Genomic DNA, 14,569 nt, shown 5'->3' on the forward strand with positions numbered 1-14,569 from the left:
TCTCTTCAAAGCAGTGGTTAGTGTCTTTGAGATGGAGATGAACAGCAGACTGTGGTCCTGAGCTGCTCTCTCGACAGTGTTGGAACATTCTTTTATGAAGTGGCTGTTTAGTTTCTCCAGTGTAACGCTCACTCTTCACTGAATGGAGTAGAACACATGACTTTGTTTATGGCTCGGGGTTTTGTCCTTTGGGTGAACCAGTTTATGTCTTTACGTGTTTGTAGGTTTGAACAATACTCATCTGAATATCTTTAGAATGATCTTGAGCTGTATCAGAACACGTAAAGACACATGGACTAGTAAACGCCCATGGACCACTATGGAACTACCTGGACGACTGATATAAGTCACATTGAATCAATATATAGAGAATCGAGTCTATTCCTTAGCATCAAAATCAAGCTTCAAATCCAAATTCTTCAAAGTTTTGTTTTTCGTTCCTTCCAAACTTCTTGTATAACATGTGAGTCATCTTGTCAAGAATAAATTCACGCTTTTATGATTCAAGTATCACAATTTATTACAAAAACTAGAACTTTCTCATCTGTTGGTGTTGCCATGCTTAAAGCCTACACAGTAGAATCCATAGAAAACATGAGGGGTCGAAGCAGAGGAGGCCACTTACACACGTTAAGACATGCTGTTAAACTGTACAGAGGACATTCTCATCTGCAAAATGCATCGTCATCACCAGACCGCAGTTCACCATCCAACAGCTGCATTCACCGGGTCACAGAGAAACAAGAGGCGGGCGATATCTCAAGTTCAAGTTCGAAATTTTAGAGGCGATACGTCTTGCAAAGTGGAAATTTCATGATATAACGTCGTTCCGTCGTCAAAAACATACCTGGAGCTACAGTATATTTTGCTCCATTCACGTTTGCATCATCCTGTTTACGAGCTTGTCTTTCCCTGAACCTTAGAAATCACTTTGTTTCAAGTTTCCCCAAATTGTTACGTCATAGATAAGAAACCTTGACGTCTCCTGTTTAGTTTTAAGCCCATTTTCTAGGAATTCTGTGCTCAAATTGCTTTCAAAACAAACATATGGCTAGATTAAAGTGTCCTTTTGTTTGACTGTCCTGTTCTTAAGTGGCTTTTTCATGATTTATCCCAATTAATGTCTGCAGAGGGAGCTCTTACACAAATCTATTAGTTCAGACATGGGACCTTGCTTTTAAAATTGTGATTTCTAAACATAGGCATTACCAAAAGCGTGTTTAAAAAGGCCAAAATGAGCACAAATGTTTAAACCAATCAACATTTGTAAGGCGTACGTTTCCAATGTTTTCAATGTTTGGCTTTTTGAGCAACACATTAAAGGTCTAAAAGGTCTAAAAACTAATCTTGGAGCTGTAGATTAATTTTAAATATTAACGTATTGTGGAGTGGTCCATTAGCTGCATAGGAAAGGCGGTTTGAGTCCTGAAAAGATCGTAAAGAGTCCGGTGAAAGTGAATGGATCTTTATCTACGTTTCTCAATAGACGAAAGTAAAACCAATCAATACTCAAGGATGTTTTTGATGAGTAAACAAGACAATTTAGCAGATTATTGGACCTTTAGCGTAGCGTTTTAGCTGTTGTTCGATTGATAAAAATGTCGAGTTATCAGAATTATCCGGAATATCACTCCATATTTGTATTTCCGCCAATATCGCCCACCTCTACAATAAACTCCAAAAAGCAAGTTACACAAAACAAAGCGAACATCCTGCAAATCATAAAAAATGTGCTGAGTTTCTTAAACAGCCCAAGGCACTCAGGCTCAAATGTTGGCAATAAATCTAACTTCTTTTACAGATTTTATTTTAGCTTTTTACCCAAAATCACATCAAGCAGGTGGTGGCTGAAAAAAGAATAGTGAGAAAAGTCCACAACATTGTCCATTTTTGTGCCGAAATCGTGCTCTTCTTCCAAAATCCACCGTACAATCTCTCACAGTGACAAACCCCAACCGTTGTAACAGTTTGAAGATCCTCAAAGTCTTTTCGTTGACCTCTACAAACGTCGAAATCTTACTCAGTGCTTCCCCGTAAAGTCCAAATTGTCTGCTGCAGTCCTTAGCGAGCTTCGAACGGATTACAATTCCCATCCGAGCAAACCCGACGGACAGCAATCGCCTTTACTCAACTCGAAATTCCGTCAAAAGTCCATCAGCTAATCGGCCTCTCCATTTCAAATCCAGTTTTCAATCTGGATTTCGAGTTTACTACTTCGTCGTAGCGATAGCAGCGGAAACGGACAAAAAATCTTGACTTCTCGTCCCGTGAATTCATCTCAGTTGAGTTGGCGACACGCTTCGAATGTCCACTTGGAGGCGCCGCCGTAAATATCCAAGCTGGTTTCCATCCAGGCGAACACGTTGCCGACTTGGGCTTTGCTGCTGCAGGTGGCGAGGTTGTAGATTTCGCCAACGGTTAGCTTGCGGTCCCAGATGTGCAGGTTGGCTAGGTCGCCCACGAAAGCTTGGGTAGCGTCGAAACCTCCACCTAGCATGTCCTACAGCGGAGAAAAACGGGTTTAATCAATGCTAGTGTCATTCATTTGCTTCATTGTGGATTAGGTTGATATTGCAACTTAATTGAATTCTGTGTAAAATGTCTGCAGTCAGTTTGCAGGGACGTTTGATGGATTTGATCTAATTACGTGTTGAGATGAATGTAAAGTACGATAAACAGATACACAGTTGGGCTAGTGATTCCATCTGTATAGCTAAAGCTAACATGACAGTATATACAGTGCTGTGCTCGAACAAACACAAATACACTGTCTGGCCAAAAAAATAAGTCACCACCTGGATTTAACTAAACAAATATGTTGGGGTTGCTGCAGTTGGTCCGGTCGAGGTTCAGCAGAATGAGGTCAGCTGACACCTGAATATACTGAATGACCAGGTTATTACAGCAGTGGATTTTTGGGCATATTTCAAGACGACAATGTCACGATTCAACAGGATTAAACTGTGAAAGAGAGAATCAGGAGCATGAACACAGAGAGAGGGAGAGAGAGGGAGGAGAAGGGAGAGAAAGGGAGGCTGAGAGGGAGAGAGAAAGAGAAGCAGAGAGGCAAAGAGAGAGGGAGGGGGAGGAAGAGAGAGAGAAAGTAGAGAGAGAGGGAGAAACAGAGGCAGAGAGAGAGTGACACAGAGAGAGAGAAAGAGGAAGAGAGAGAGGGAGAGAGGAAGAGAGATAAATAGAATCAGAGAGGGGGGGAGAGAAACAGGGAGAGAGAGAGAAGGCAGAGAGAGAGATGCACAGAGAGAGAGAGAGAGAGAAGGAGGGTGGGAGAGAGAGGGAGAGAGAAAAATAAAAGCAGAGGGGGAGAGAGAGAGAGAGAAAGAGGGAGAAACAGGCAGAGAGACAGATGCACAGAGAGAGACAGATAGAGAAAGAGGGAGGGGGAGGGAGAGAGAGAGAGTGAGAGAAGCAGAGAGGGAGAGAGAGGGGGAGGCAGAGAGAGAAAGAGAAGCAGAGAGAGGGAGAAGCAGACGGAGAGAGACAGAGACATAATTTTCACACTTGGATTGTCCACCACAGAGTCCAGACCTTAACCCCATTGAGAATTTTTTTGGGATGAGCTGGAGAAGCTTTGAGCAGCGTCAGACTCGACCATCATCAATGCAACATCTTGGTGAAGAATTAATGTGACACTGGATGGAAATAAATCTGTGATGTTGCAGAAGCGAAATCAACACAATGCCACAGCGGTCCAACAAAATATTAGAGTGTGTGACCTTTTTTTTGGTGACAACTTTTTTTTTTTTTTTGTCCAGGCCGTGCATTTACCAATTCAAAACACTTTCTAGCCATAAAACAATGGTTAAATTTAATCTATGCTGTTTTTACTCACATCAAACAAACTACCCTCATTTACAACCTGATGGCAACGATCTGACATAATCTCCAAGAAAACAAATTAAGAAAAGACACTCCAGAAAAGTCAAATTTGGATGAGGAAAAGCAGAGTTTGTAGAGTTTTGGAGTGTTATCAAAGTAGTTTTATTCATCGCACAGATATCACCACATCAACATCTAAAATCTAAAATAAGAAATATACAAAGTTCTCAAACCACCATATAAATGTGCTCTCACTCTCTTCCTTCATTAGTTTTCAAAGCTTAACCGCCCTTTGCTCCATCTCCACCGCAGTAGTAGAACCATCAAACTCCTCAGCCTTTCCTTATCCTCTTCATCACCATTACCAGCACATGGACCGTGGTGATACGCATTTTTCTATCTATTCAATAAACTATTCCTTGTACCGCACTTATTTCCCAATGGGTCCTTCCTTTGAAACCTTTAATAGTTGAAATTAAGGCTGCGAAACAGTAAAAATCTACAGTAGGAGCTAAAAAAAAGGACATAATAAAGTGATAATTCAAATACTCTAGTGTCCGTCACCTGCTCTTGTCCCAGGATGAGGAGGCCCTGGGGTTTGATGGGATGGTAGGGAGCCAGGTTTTCCCCGCTGCCCCTCTTCACTCCGTCCTGGAACGCCTCCCACATTCCATCGCGGGTGGTCCACGTTACGCAGATGTGGTGCCACTTTCCGTCGTTTATCAGGAAGGGCAGTTTGGCCACCTGCGAAAAGATTTATGAAGGAAGTATGAACGTACAAGACAACGCAAACGTATAAGTGACTGTCATTTTCCAGGGGATTTGATTTTTTTGGAGGTAGTTAATTGTCGGATAGGGTCAAGCAAAGAATCTCTTGGTCGATTAAAGACGTCGATTAGTCTAAAAAGCGGCGAAACTCAAAATACTCTATGTATCTGACCCCAAAACAACTATTTACACAGAAAAAAGTAACAAGAAACCAGATATTTATATAAAAACGGATTAAAAGTTGGAATAGTTTGCCTTTTTACAGATAAATACCACAAAACTTTCACTTCTCCTTTGTGTTTTCCCCGATAAATCCTTATAATAAAATGATTAGTCGACTCGTACAGGTTTTGGTTGATTAAGAAACCGCCACCATTGTTATAAGTTCTAATGTTTTTTGTATTTGAAATGAGGGGATAAATAGGGTTCTGCTGTTAGGTAATTATGCGTCAAATAATAAATTCATTACCTGAAACAAAGATGAAAAAGCTTGCGGCAAAACAAATGTTTTGGATCGACTACAAACCATTTCCTTCTGTGTGTGATGGTTTATGAACGAGATCGTGTTTTCTGCTCTAAATATTGAATGTCGTCGTGTCGTGTTACATATGTGTATTTGGTGATACGCCTCATGTATTTACAGGTCAAATTGTGATACATTTTTATAATGAACAAGTAAATTGACAAGGACACAAGCCATCGTACCAAATTAACAATAAAAATCACAATAATAGATCTTTGGAAGAGCAAAAGTCCTTCAGAACATTTAAAAGTTATCTTAGATGTATTTAACTAGAATTATTTAGCTTCTTTTAGGACATTTTACATTTATTTAAAGATAATTACAGTTGAAATTAAAGTAAATGTTGATGTCACATTGTTAGATAGAGTAGTAAGGAATAACAAGGATCATAATGAAACAAGACAGAAACTTGCATTCACACTTGTGCTGGTCTAGTCCTGGTTTGGTCCTGGTTTAGTCCTGGTCTAGTCCTGGTTCACTCCTGGTTAGGTCCTGGTTTAGTCCTGGTTTAGTCCTGGTTTAGTCTTGGTTTGGTCCTGGTTTAGTCCTTGTATAGTCCTGGTTTAGTCCTGGTTTAGTCCTGGTTTAGTCCTGGTTTAGTCCTGGTTTAGTGCTGGTTTGGTCCTGGTTTAATCCTGGTTCAGTCCTGGTTTAGTCCTGGTTTAATCCTGGTTTAGTCCTGGTTTAGTCTTGGTTTAGTCCTGGTTTAGTCCTGGTTTAGTCCTGGTTTAGTCCTGGTTTAGTCTTGGTTTAGTCTTGGTTTGGTCCTGGTTTAGTCCTGGTTTAGTCCTGGTTTGGTCCTGGTTTAGTACTGGTTTAGTGCTGGTTTGGTCCTGGTTTAATCCTGGTTCAGTCCTGGTTTGGTCCTGGTTTAATCCTGGTTTAGTCCTGGTTTAATCCTGGTTTAGTCCTGGTTTAGTCTTGGTTTAGTCCTGGTTTAGTCCTGGTTTAGTCCTGGTTTAGTCCTGGTTTGGTCCTGGTTTAGTACTGGTTTAGTGCTGGTTTGGTCCTGGTTTAATCCTGGTTTAGTCTTGGTTCAGTCCTGGTTTGGTCCTGGTTTAGTCCTGGTTTAGTCCTGGTTTGGTCCTGCTCTAGTGTTAGTTTAGTCTGGGTTTAGTCCAAGTCCAGCTCCACATTTTAAAACATGATTTAAAAAATGCTGAGTTTGTGTTTGGTCTTGATCTGAATGTGAGTCAGTGTAACTGTGTTTGTGGGAACGCAGCCATTTTCTTACATCTAAAAACTTAAAGTCAGACAATCAAAACCCGAGCAGACGTCATTTTCTGCAGTGTGCAAATCCAAACCTTGTCATTGATGAGCAGCTCCATGGGGTTATTGCCCCACTCGATCAGCACCAGCTCGTTGGCCTGCCCGGGCACGGCGTAGGACAGCGGCGTGCCCACTCCCGGGGACGCGTTGGACTTGAGCCACATGCACACGGTGAGGGCGTACATCTCCGGCAGACTGCGCTTCACTTTGGCGTACATGTAGTTAGTGCGCAGAGGGAACGTCAGCTGGAACTTATCCAACGGTCTGTTCTCCCTCTGACCTGGAGCACCGCAAGGTGGAGGAGGTGGAGGAGGTGGAGGAGGTGGAGGAGGGGGAGGAGGTGGAGGAGGGGGAGGAGGTGGAGGGGGTGGAGGGGGTGGAGGTTACGTTAAAGAGCTCGTGTTACGCCGTTATTTTATGTTATAATGTTGTTTCCTCATCAAAAACATGCTTCATTCGCACATGTTTAACACACAAACCCTGCAGACTTGGGCTACGTTCTCCTCTCAAACAGAAAACACCCTGTTCCACCTTGTGATGTCATCATGTGGTAATACAGGATGTGCTCCACCGCGTTTTGAAACTCCACACACCTTCATTTCTAGAAGCATTTGGATGATTTCAGCTCTGGAATTGCCAATGTCGACTGAACTAAAGGTAAAAACAAAGCTGTTAACTTGAAAACTACCACTTCATGACATCACAAGGTGGAACAGAGCGTTTTTGGAGATTTGGACTAACATAACTGTATATTTTGGATGAGGTAACAGCGTTCTAACATGGATTAAAGCTCACAACTCTTTTTCCACAAACTTGGCTGATGCAAACCAAATAAAACTTACAAAAACATTAAAAAAAAAAACTGTCATGTTCATTTTAAGTTACAATATTTTTAAAGACAGGATCAAATATTCTGCATTCACTTTCTAGAATATGATGATGTGGTAATTTCAGATGAAGCACAGAGGTCTATTTATAAGTCGACTGCCGGGTTTCCAATGGCGTTTCAACATTTCAACGACATTTAATACAGAAGTTAAGTCCAGTCAGTGACAGAAATCTACTGGAGAGTCACTGTTTTTGAAAGAAATATTTAAATGTCGATCGTTATTGTTCTTTTTAAGGGACAGGCTCCAAAAAAACTTGCTTTAAGTCGTCTCAGTTTATAATAATCGCATCTTTGGAATTGAAGAACAGCTCATATTCACCTTTCGCGGTCTCGCTATTTCGTAGATTTCGCCTTTTGCAGGTTATTTTTTTAAACGAGGGACGTCTGTATCGTAAAAACATGTTTAAAGTTTGTTGATTTATTCACGCTGACGGTGAAAATGTTGAAATTTAGGCCAGTTTTTGTTTCATGTCTAGATAAACCCAGTAATTACAGAAATATTAACCATAAACCAGCTCAACAAATCTACAATCTGACAGATAAACGGCAATTTCCACCGTAGTATGACATTAAACTTATCTATCACCATGGAGACAAGCAGGTGGCGCCACAGCTCAGGTTACAAGTCTGATCTGTGGAGGTGAATCTGCTCACAAGACACTATTTTCTAGCAATAAAAAAGCTGTTGTTGATACGTTGAATGTCTGTTGAACATTTCAGGCAAAACAATAAGATCTCCATAGAAACGTCCCAACAGAAAATGTACATAATGCAGCTTTAAACAGAGATCATTCGAAATGTGTAGGTATTTGGATGATAAAACAGCAAACTGATCAATCTATAGACCACAGAAAGGTACGACGCAAAATGTATTAGACTCGACAACGCACAAAGTTACACATTTGACGGTAAAGTTTCATTTCTCACGTACGTCCACGCCGCACTAAATCTCTCTTTGCGCTGTACGATACGTCACCTTTGCACCCCCGTACCGTAAACATCTGCTAAATCCCACATTATGCCGTGGGCTCTTTTTCCATTTGCCTAAAGTCATATTTCATTCCCAGTGTGCGGCGGGATTTACGCAGGAATGACATTACACAACTGATCTGCTCTAATCTAATCTCTAATCTCATGTCAAGAGCGGCGCAGGAAAGAAGCGTGGGTATGGTTTCACTTTCAATGCCTTTTCTTTTATTGTCTGCGTCGTTTTGAGGACGTTTCCCATTCAAAAGACGCCATATATTGTTTTAAATCGTTAATCGCCATGGCAACGGTCCTAATTTCTCATCATTCTCATCATGTCCCATCGCTAACAAAAGCGCAAAATTATGACAAGGTACTTTTTTTTTCCTCATAGCCGACTAAAATAATACACGCCAAATAAAATAAATCTTCTTTTTGTCAATTTAATCTCATACTATATAACTTTTCTTGTCTCCATAGTGATGCTATTGCTTTGCCTGGAATGTTCCACCGTATGTTCCACGGGATTAAACTTAAATCTGTGATGTTATTAGTTTTTTAGTTTTTAGTTTTTAGCAATTAGCATTTTAATTCTTTAGTTCTTTTATTGTAGCACTCTGGGATTTTGTTTAATGAAGAGTGCATTATAAGTAAAATTTATTATTATTATTATTATTATTATTAATAAAGTATATCGCCATGGAGACAGAAGAAGAAGTGATGCGACAAGGCCATGTTTTTAAAATGGGAATAAACATCTAAACTCTGCAGCCAGGTGTTTGTCATCAGACACAATTCACTTTAATCGGGGCAGTTTTGTGTGATGTCACCAACTACTGGGAACTGCAGAGTCCACTGAAGGCAGGAGACGCTTAGATTCAAACGTTTTTTTGACCAGCAAGCTCCAAATTTACCAAGTTTGAGCTAAAGTTGCTAAAAAAATGACTAGGAACGGTAGATAATGCCATTAAAACACCATATAAATAGATAAGAAGTGAAAAAAGTGGATTTAATGTTCAGTTCCATTTTAAAAACCGCAACGTTTAATGGAGACATACAATACGCAATCGCTTTTTTACAACGTTCTAATTGTTTCCTCTTCTCATTTGCCCACTCAGAGTTGCGTGCTTGAGTAGAGACGCCATTACCACCACAAAAAACAAAAAAACAAAAAAATCCACTTTTCATGACCCTCAAATAATAGATAATAACTAAACAACAGACAAAATCATAACATGTCGTCTTTAATGTCATACTGTGGAACATTCCAGGCAAAGCAATAACATCTCTATGGATACAAGCAGGTGGCAGACTCTTCACCACCCCCACTAAAAAAGTTACATAGTTTACCTTTAACTGACATTCTACTGTGCAGTGATGTCAGCACCAAGGACAGCTCTGACTAACATCTCCTGTAATAGTCACATTCAGCACCTTGGACAGCTCTAATGGGATTTTTTTCTTAGCACTGTGTTGTTGACATTTATAAAGAGTAAAATGTGACTACAGCGAGATTCAGAAACACAGAGGTCAAGTCCAAATCAGCAGCAGAACAGGGACTAAACCTGGTCTCAAACCTCGACTGAACTGAGTTAAAACTACATCCGAAACCGGAAGAAATTCTTTACAATGTTAAAGCCAAGTCTAAATCAGAAATAAAGCACTAAATAAATGAGGTCTAAGGAAGGATTTAAACAGTGCAAAATCAGTTTTAAACCAGAGATAAAGTCAGCCAAATCAAAACCAGCACTGCACCAGAAATAAACCAGATCTAAACCAGGACTAAACGAAAGAACCAAAACCAAATCAATCAGGACTAGGTCTGAATCGGGACTTTATGAAGCTCAATATTTCAACCGTTCTACATCCTCCTGTCTCTGTCCTCCTGCAGCCACCAGCCCCACACAGCAAATCACCTCCTTTTACCATGAAAATAAATAATAGACCCATTTTAAACCAGGACAGCACAAGAAATAAACCAGGTCAAACTAAGACAGGGCTGTCTAAACTACGGCCCACGGGCCAAATAAGGCCCACAGACCAATTAATATCGGCCCTCAGGCGTTCTGCGGAGATGGCCCAATTAATCACAGGCACTAATTTTAACAGCAAATTTATATAATTCTGTCAGTATAACCTCAATAAGTAACACGGATGTTTCAGGCCTTATTAAAGGTAATGTGCTTGTGTCAAAACGATGTGCAATATCCCATCTGAATGATCTGAATGTGTTTTAAGATGTGGCTTTGGTGGAAACACGTCTGGACACCTCCTAGTCCCAGTTTCTAAACTAGGTCAAAATCAGGACTTTAAGAACCTCAAGGCTCAAAACCAAACACTGTTAGTCACACTGTTTTAGAGCCACAGAACCAGGCAGAAAATCAACATATTTTAGCAGAAACACTTTTCATACAAACCTGCAGTTTCCTTTTACTGTCCTGTCAGTCGACTTAGGGCTGAATATGGATGAATCATAGAAATAGTTTTGTGATTTGTTGCTAATATCACAGCTCCTCCTCCTGTTTTTTTTTCCTTTAATGTCCATTTTATGATGATTATTTATGTTTTGATTTGTTGTTTTGTGATTTTAACGTCTAAAGGACTTTGAATTACCTTGTGTTTAAATTGTTCGGTGCAAATAAACTCGTCTTGCCTCCTTTTAGTGGATTAATCGATGCACGGGGCTTGTCTTTAGTCAACTACAGCCATGAAACACTTCTACAACACTACGAACTACTTTCAACGACCATGGAAACTAAATAATAACGAGTCTGATGAAAAAAGCATCAATATTTCAAAAGTCTATCCAATGTCCCCAAATCTCCACATCTTCTCGTCATAGAAACCACGAAAAATGACCATCAGCTTCTCCTCACTACCTCAAAACCTCATTGAAACTCAAAATAACCCGTGAGCATAAAAAAAAACAGAGCTGCTTTACCTTTCTCCAGGTCTGAGATGCGCTGGTGGAGCGACGTGAGCGTGGACTCGACGCGGCCGCGCTGCTCGGTCTCGTTGCGCAGTCCGTGGCGGTTCTCCTCGATGCTGTTGACGCGCGACAAAACCTGTTTCTCCAACTCGTCTATGCGGTTCTGGAGCAGGTCTTTGAGGCTGTTGGCTTGAACCGAGCTGTTACTGCGACTGTACTGCTGCAGGGACGAGAAGAGAACTTTGATTTAAAAAAAAAAAGAGTCTTCAAATGGAGAGGGGTTTGTTTGTGTCTAAACCAGATGCGTAACTTTTAAATCGGCAAACACTGTGACCACTTGTCCCTCTTTTTGTTGTCCTGAACTGCCTGTCAGACTCTTTCCTTGTCACATGGATTATAAAAAGTGACATTTTAATACATTTTGTTGCAAAGAATCAAGACTTTTAGGTGTTCCTGGCTTTTTTTTTTTGTTTTTTTGGCACCTTTTACTGCTCCAATCTGTCTGTGCGTCCATTACAATTCATAAAAACACAAACTACATGGTGATAATGCGCAGTTATCCTTAAAATTTCCAAGTATTCAACAACATATCCCTGCTTTTCTATCATTTAAAGTGTTATTTTAAGTTGCTACAATCCAACACTGTGTAAAAATACTGCATGAACTCAGGAGTAAGCTACAATTTCACTCCCAGAAATGTTTTTACTGCAGAAACACTGACGCGTCCTGCTGTGCGTTTTTCTCGTGTCCATTTTGGAAAACGGTTTCTTAAGACCCTGATAACATCTCAATCACCCAATATCTCACCTCAGTTTGATAGAAAACTTAGATTACGTTTGGATATTGAGAGTATTTTATCAATTTTGGTGGCTACATTTCGATTCCTACCTCTAAGTTCTCCAGTCTCTGCTTTAGCGACTGTAAAGTATTGGAGAGCTGCGCCAGGGTGTCCGCGGGGCCCCTGGACACGTCCCCCATGGTGTTCTTGGTCCCCGCGTCTTTCCTCCGCGCTCCAGGCTCTCCACTCTGGCTCTCACACCGCGCCAACTTGGACGTGAGCTCCCGGATGGTCTCCTTCTGGTTCATGATGGTTTCCTTTTGCTGCAGCACCGTCTCTCGTAACTGCATGACGCTGCTCTTCAAGTTATTGTCCCCGGGCACGGAATTCTGTAGTGTGGCCGCGCAGATGTCCATGTCCTTGGGTACGGACGTGCAAATGAACTGCGTCTGTCCGAAGTTTTGCGATGAAGTTTCCAGAAAGAGGCAAACTACGAGGAAAAGTCTCCAGTAAATCCCGCGCGTAAAACTCCCCATGTTCGCGGTTGTCTGCTCTCCTCTGATACTAACTCCGCGGTTATCTGGCTCTGTACGCGGGCTGTGAGAGGCTGCAGCCGCTTTTATATCGCCACTCCCACCGCATTACGCGCGCAGAAGGGCGGGAGCGCACGCCAGCGTCACACTGAGTTGAAGAAGAAGAAGAAAAAGAAGAAGAAGAAGAAGAAGAAGAAGAAGCCCATTTTGCTCTCAGGTTCTCCGTGTGTTAAATCTTTCATCGCTTGGGCTGTTTGTCATTTCTGGCTCTGTATTATTTATCTGGAGTTTGTAGGAGGCTGTGGTGGAGGAGAGAGGGAGAGGAGGATGGAGATTGGAGAGAGAGGAGGGAGGACTGCGGTGCCAGATGTGCCGTGCGCGCCCCGGTTCTTTGGTTTGTGGATGTGAAGAAGAAGAAGAAGAAGAAGAAGCAATTAGTTTTCAGCACCAAGGACAGCGCTTTGAGTTTCCACTGAGCGCGCGGTGTTGGGGAAGTTCACTGGTTTTCAAGTTGATCCAAAGTTCAGGTTTAGCAAGATTTATCCCAGGGAAGGTGGATGAGAGGCGGCCAAAACATAGACAAGGCAAGACAAGACAAGTTTATTTGTACAGCACAATTCGCACACAGGTAATTCAAAGTGCTTTACAGAATAAGAAATACATTAAAATCACAATATAACAAATCAAAACATAAATAATCACTATAAATAAATATTAAAGGAGAAGTGCAGAATAAAACCCTTCAGTCACATGCACAGATAAACAGAACTGTTTTGAGTCTGGATTTAAACATTGTCAAAGTCGAGGTCTGTGTCACATCTTCCAGGTTTTTGCTGCACAAAACTGAAACACTGATTCTCCATGTTTAGTCCTGGTTTAGTCCTGGTTTAGTCCTGGTTTAGTCCTTGTTCAGTCCTGGTTTAGTCCTGGTTTAGTCCTGGTTTAGTCCTTGTTCAGTCCTGGTTTAGTCCTGGTTTAGTCCTGGTTTAGTCCTTGTTCAGTCCTGGTTTAGTCCTGGTTTAGTCCTGGTTTAGTCCTTGTTCAGTCCTGGTTTAGTCCTGGTTTAGTCCTGGTTTAGTCCTTGTTCAGTCCTGGTTTAGTCCTGGTTTAGTCCTGGTTTAGTCCTTGTTCAGTCCTGGTTTAGTCCTGGTTTAGTCCTGGTTTAGTCCTTGTTCAGTCCTGGTTTAGTCCTGGTTTAGTCCTGGTTTAGTCCTGGTTTAGTCCTGGTTCAGTCCTGGTTTAGTCCTGGTTTAGTCCATGTTTAGTCCTGGTTTAGTCCTGGTTTAGTCCATGTTTAGTCCATGTTTAGTCCTGGTTTAATCGTGGTTTAGTCCTGATTTAGTCCATGTTTAGTCCTGGTTTAGTCCTGGTTTAATCGTGGTTTAGTCCTGGTTTAGTCCATGTTTAGTCCTGGTTTAGTCCTGGTTTAATCGTGGTTTAGTCCTGGTTTAGTCCTGATTTAGTCCATGTTTAGTCCTGGTTTAGTCCTGGTTTAGTCCTCAGAGTGTAGATGGTTCTTGTGGCTCATGTAGGGGATGTTCTTTGGTGCTGGTCCATGGAGAAACTTCTGGACACATAAACAGGTCAAATCCTCCAGTTAAAACAGTCCTGACGAAGGAGCTCATGATCTGGTGAGTTCTGCACCACAGTTTGGCTCAGCAGCATTGAAGGATGGGTCACATTTTTCTACAAGGACAATAAAAACAAGCCTCGAGCCCAAACTGACAAAACTGACACCTAAACTGGTTAATTTCACTTTCAGTCTTCTCTTGTCTGGGGCTTAGAGACAAACTCCACAAAACTTGCCTTGGGACTAAACTAGAACTGAACCAGAGACTAAACCTGGACAGAATTAGGAATAAATTGAATGTGCAGTAACGAGTAAAACAGACTTGTAATGTTAAATCCACTTTTCAGAGCTTCAGAGCCATGTTTTTGTTGTTTCCTCTTCTCGTTTACGTTGTTTTTGGAGTGATTCATGCATCTTTGAGCAATATTTAATCACTTATTTTCACCTCCCCAAGCAGAACTCATGTCATTATACTCAAATTTTAAACTCGATTTTGATAATAAGAAA

At 41.3% G+C, this 14,569-nt stretch overlaps 1 protein-coding gene across 2 annotated transcripts; it reads right to left on the bottom strand.

Annotated features, from left to right (window-relative positions):
- Positions 1–498: 498 nt before the first annotated feature.
- nptx1l (neuronal pentraxin 1 like) lies at positions 499–12,547 on the bottom strand. 2 transcript variants are annotated; one of them, XM_033971097.2, is made up of 5 exons: positions 12,070–12,547; positions 11,194–11,401; positions 6,433–6,677; positions 4,402–4,581; positions 499–2,500 (listed from the first exon to the last, which is right to left on the bottom strand). In XM_033971097.2, exons 1-5 carry the CDS (start codon positions 12,493–12,495, stop codon positions 2,279–2,281), a joined length of 1,281 nt encoding a protein of 426 aa, XP_033826988.1. In that variant the 5' UTR covers positions 12,496–12,547; the 3' UTR covers positions 499–2,278. The 2 variants fall into 2 exon arrangements, with proteins under 2 accessions (XP_033826988.1, XP_055079578.1); XM_055223603.1 differs by having other exon boundaries at positions 2,199–2,500; positions 11,194–11,398; positions 12,070–12,504.
- Positions 12,548–14,569: the final 2,022 nt, after the last annotated feature.

Source organism: Periophthalmus magnuspinnatus, chromosome 8 (genome assembly GCF_009829125.3).
Source record: "Periophthalmus magnuspinnatus isolate fPerMag1 chromosome 8, fPerMag1.2.pri, whole genome shotgun sequence".
Classification (NCBI taxonomy): Eukaryota; Metazoa; Chordata; class Actinopteri; order Gobiiformes; family Gobiidae; genus Periophthalmus; species Periophthalmus magnuspinnatus.

Excerpts from the sequence above, each read along its gene's own strand:
- nptx1l (XM_033971097.2), bottom strand. The coding sequence starts at position 12,495 with ATGGGGAGTTTTACGCGCGGGATTTACTGGAGACTTTTCCTCGTAGTT. Across the intron at positions 6,678-11,193 it reads CATCTCAGACCTGGAGAAAG|GTCAGAGGGAGAACAGACCG; the intron begins GTAAAGCAGCTC and ends GCGGTGCTCCAG. Across the intron at positions 4,582-6,432 it reads AGCTGCTCATCAATGACAAG|GTGGCCAAACTGCCCTTCCT; the intron begins GTTTGGATTTGC and ends ATCTTTTCGCAG.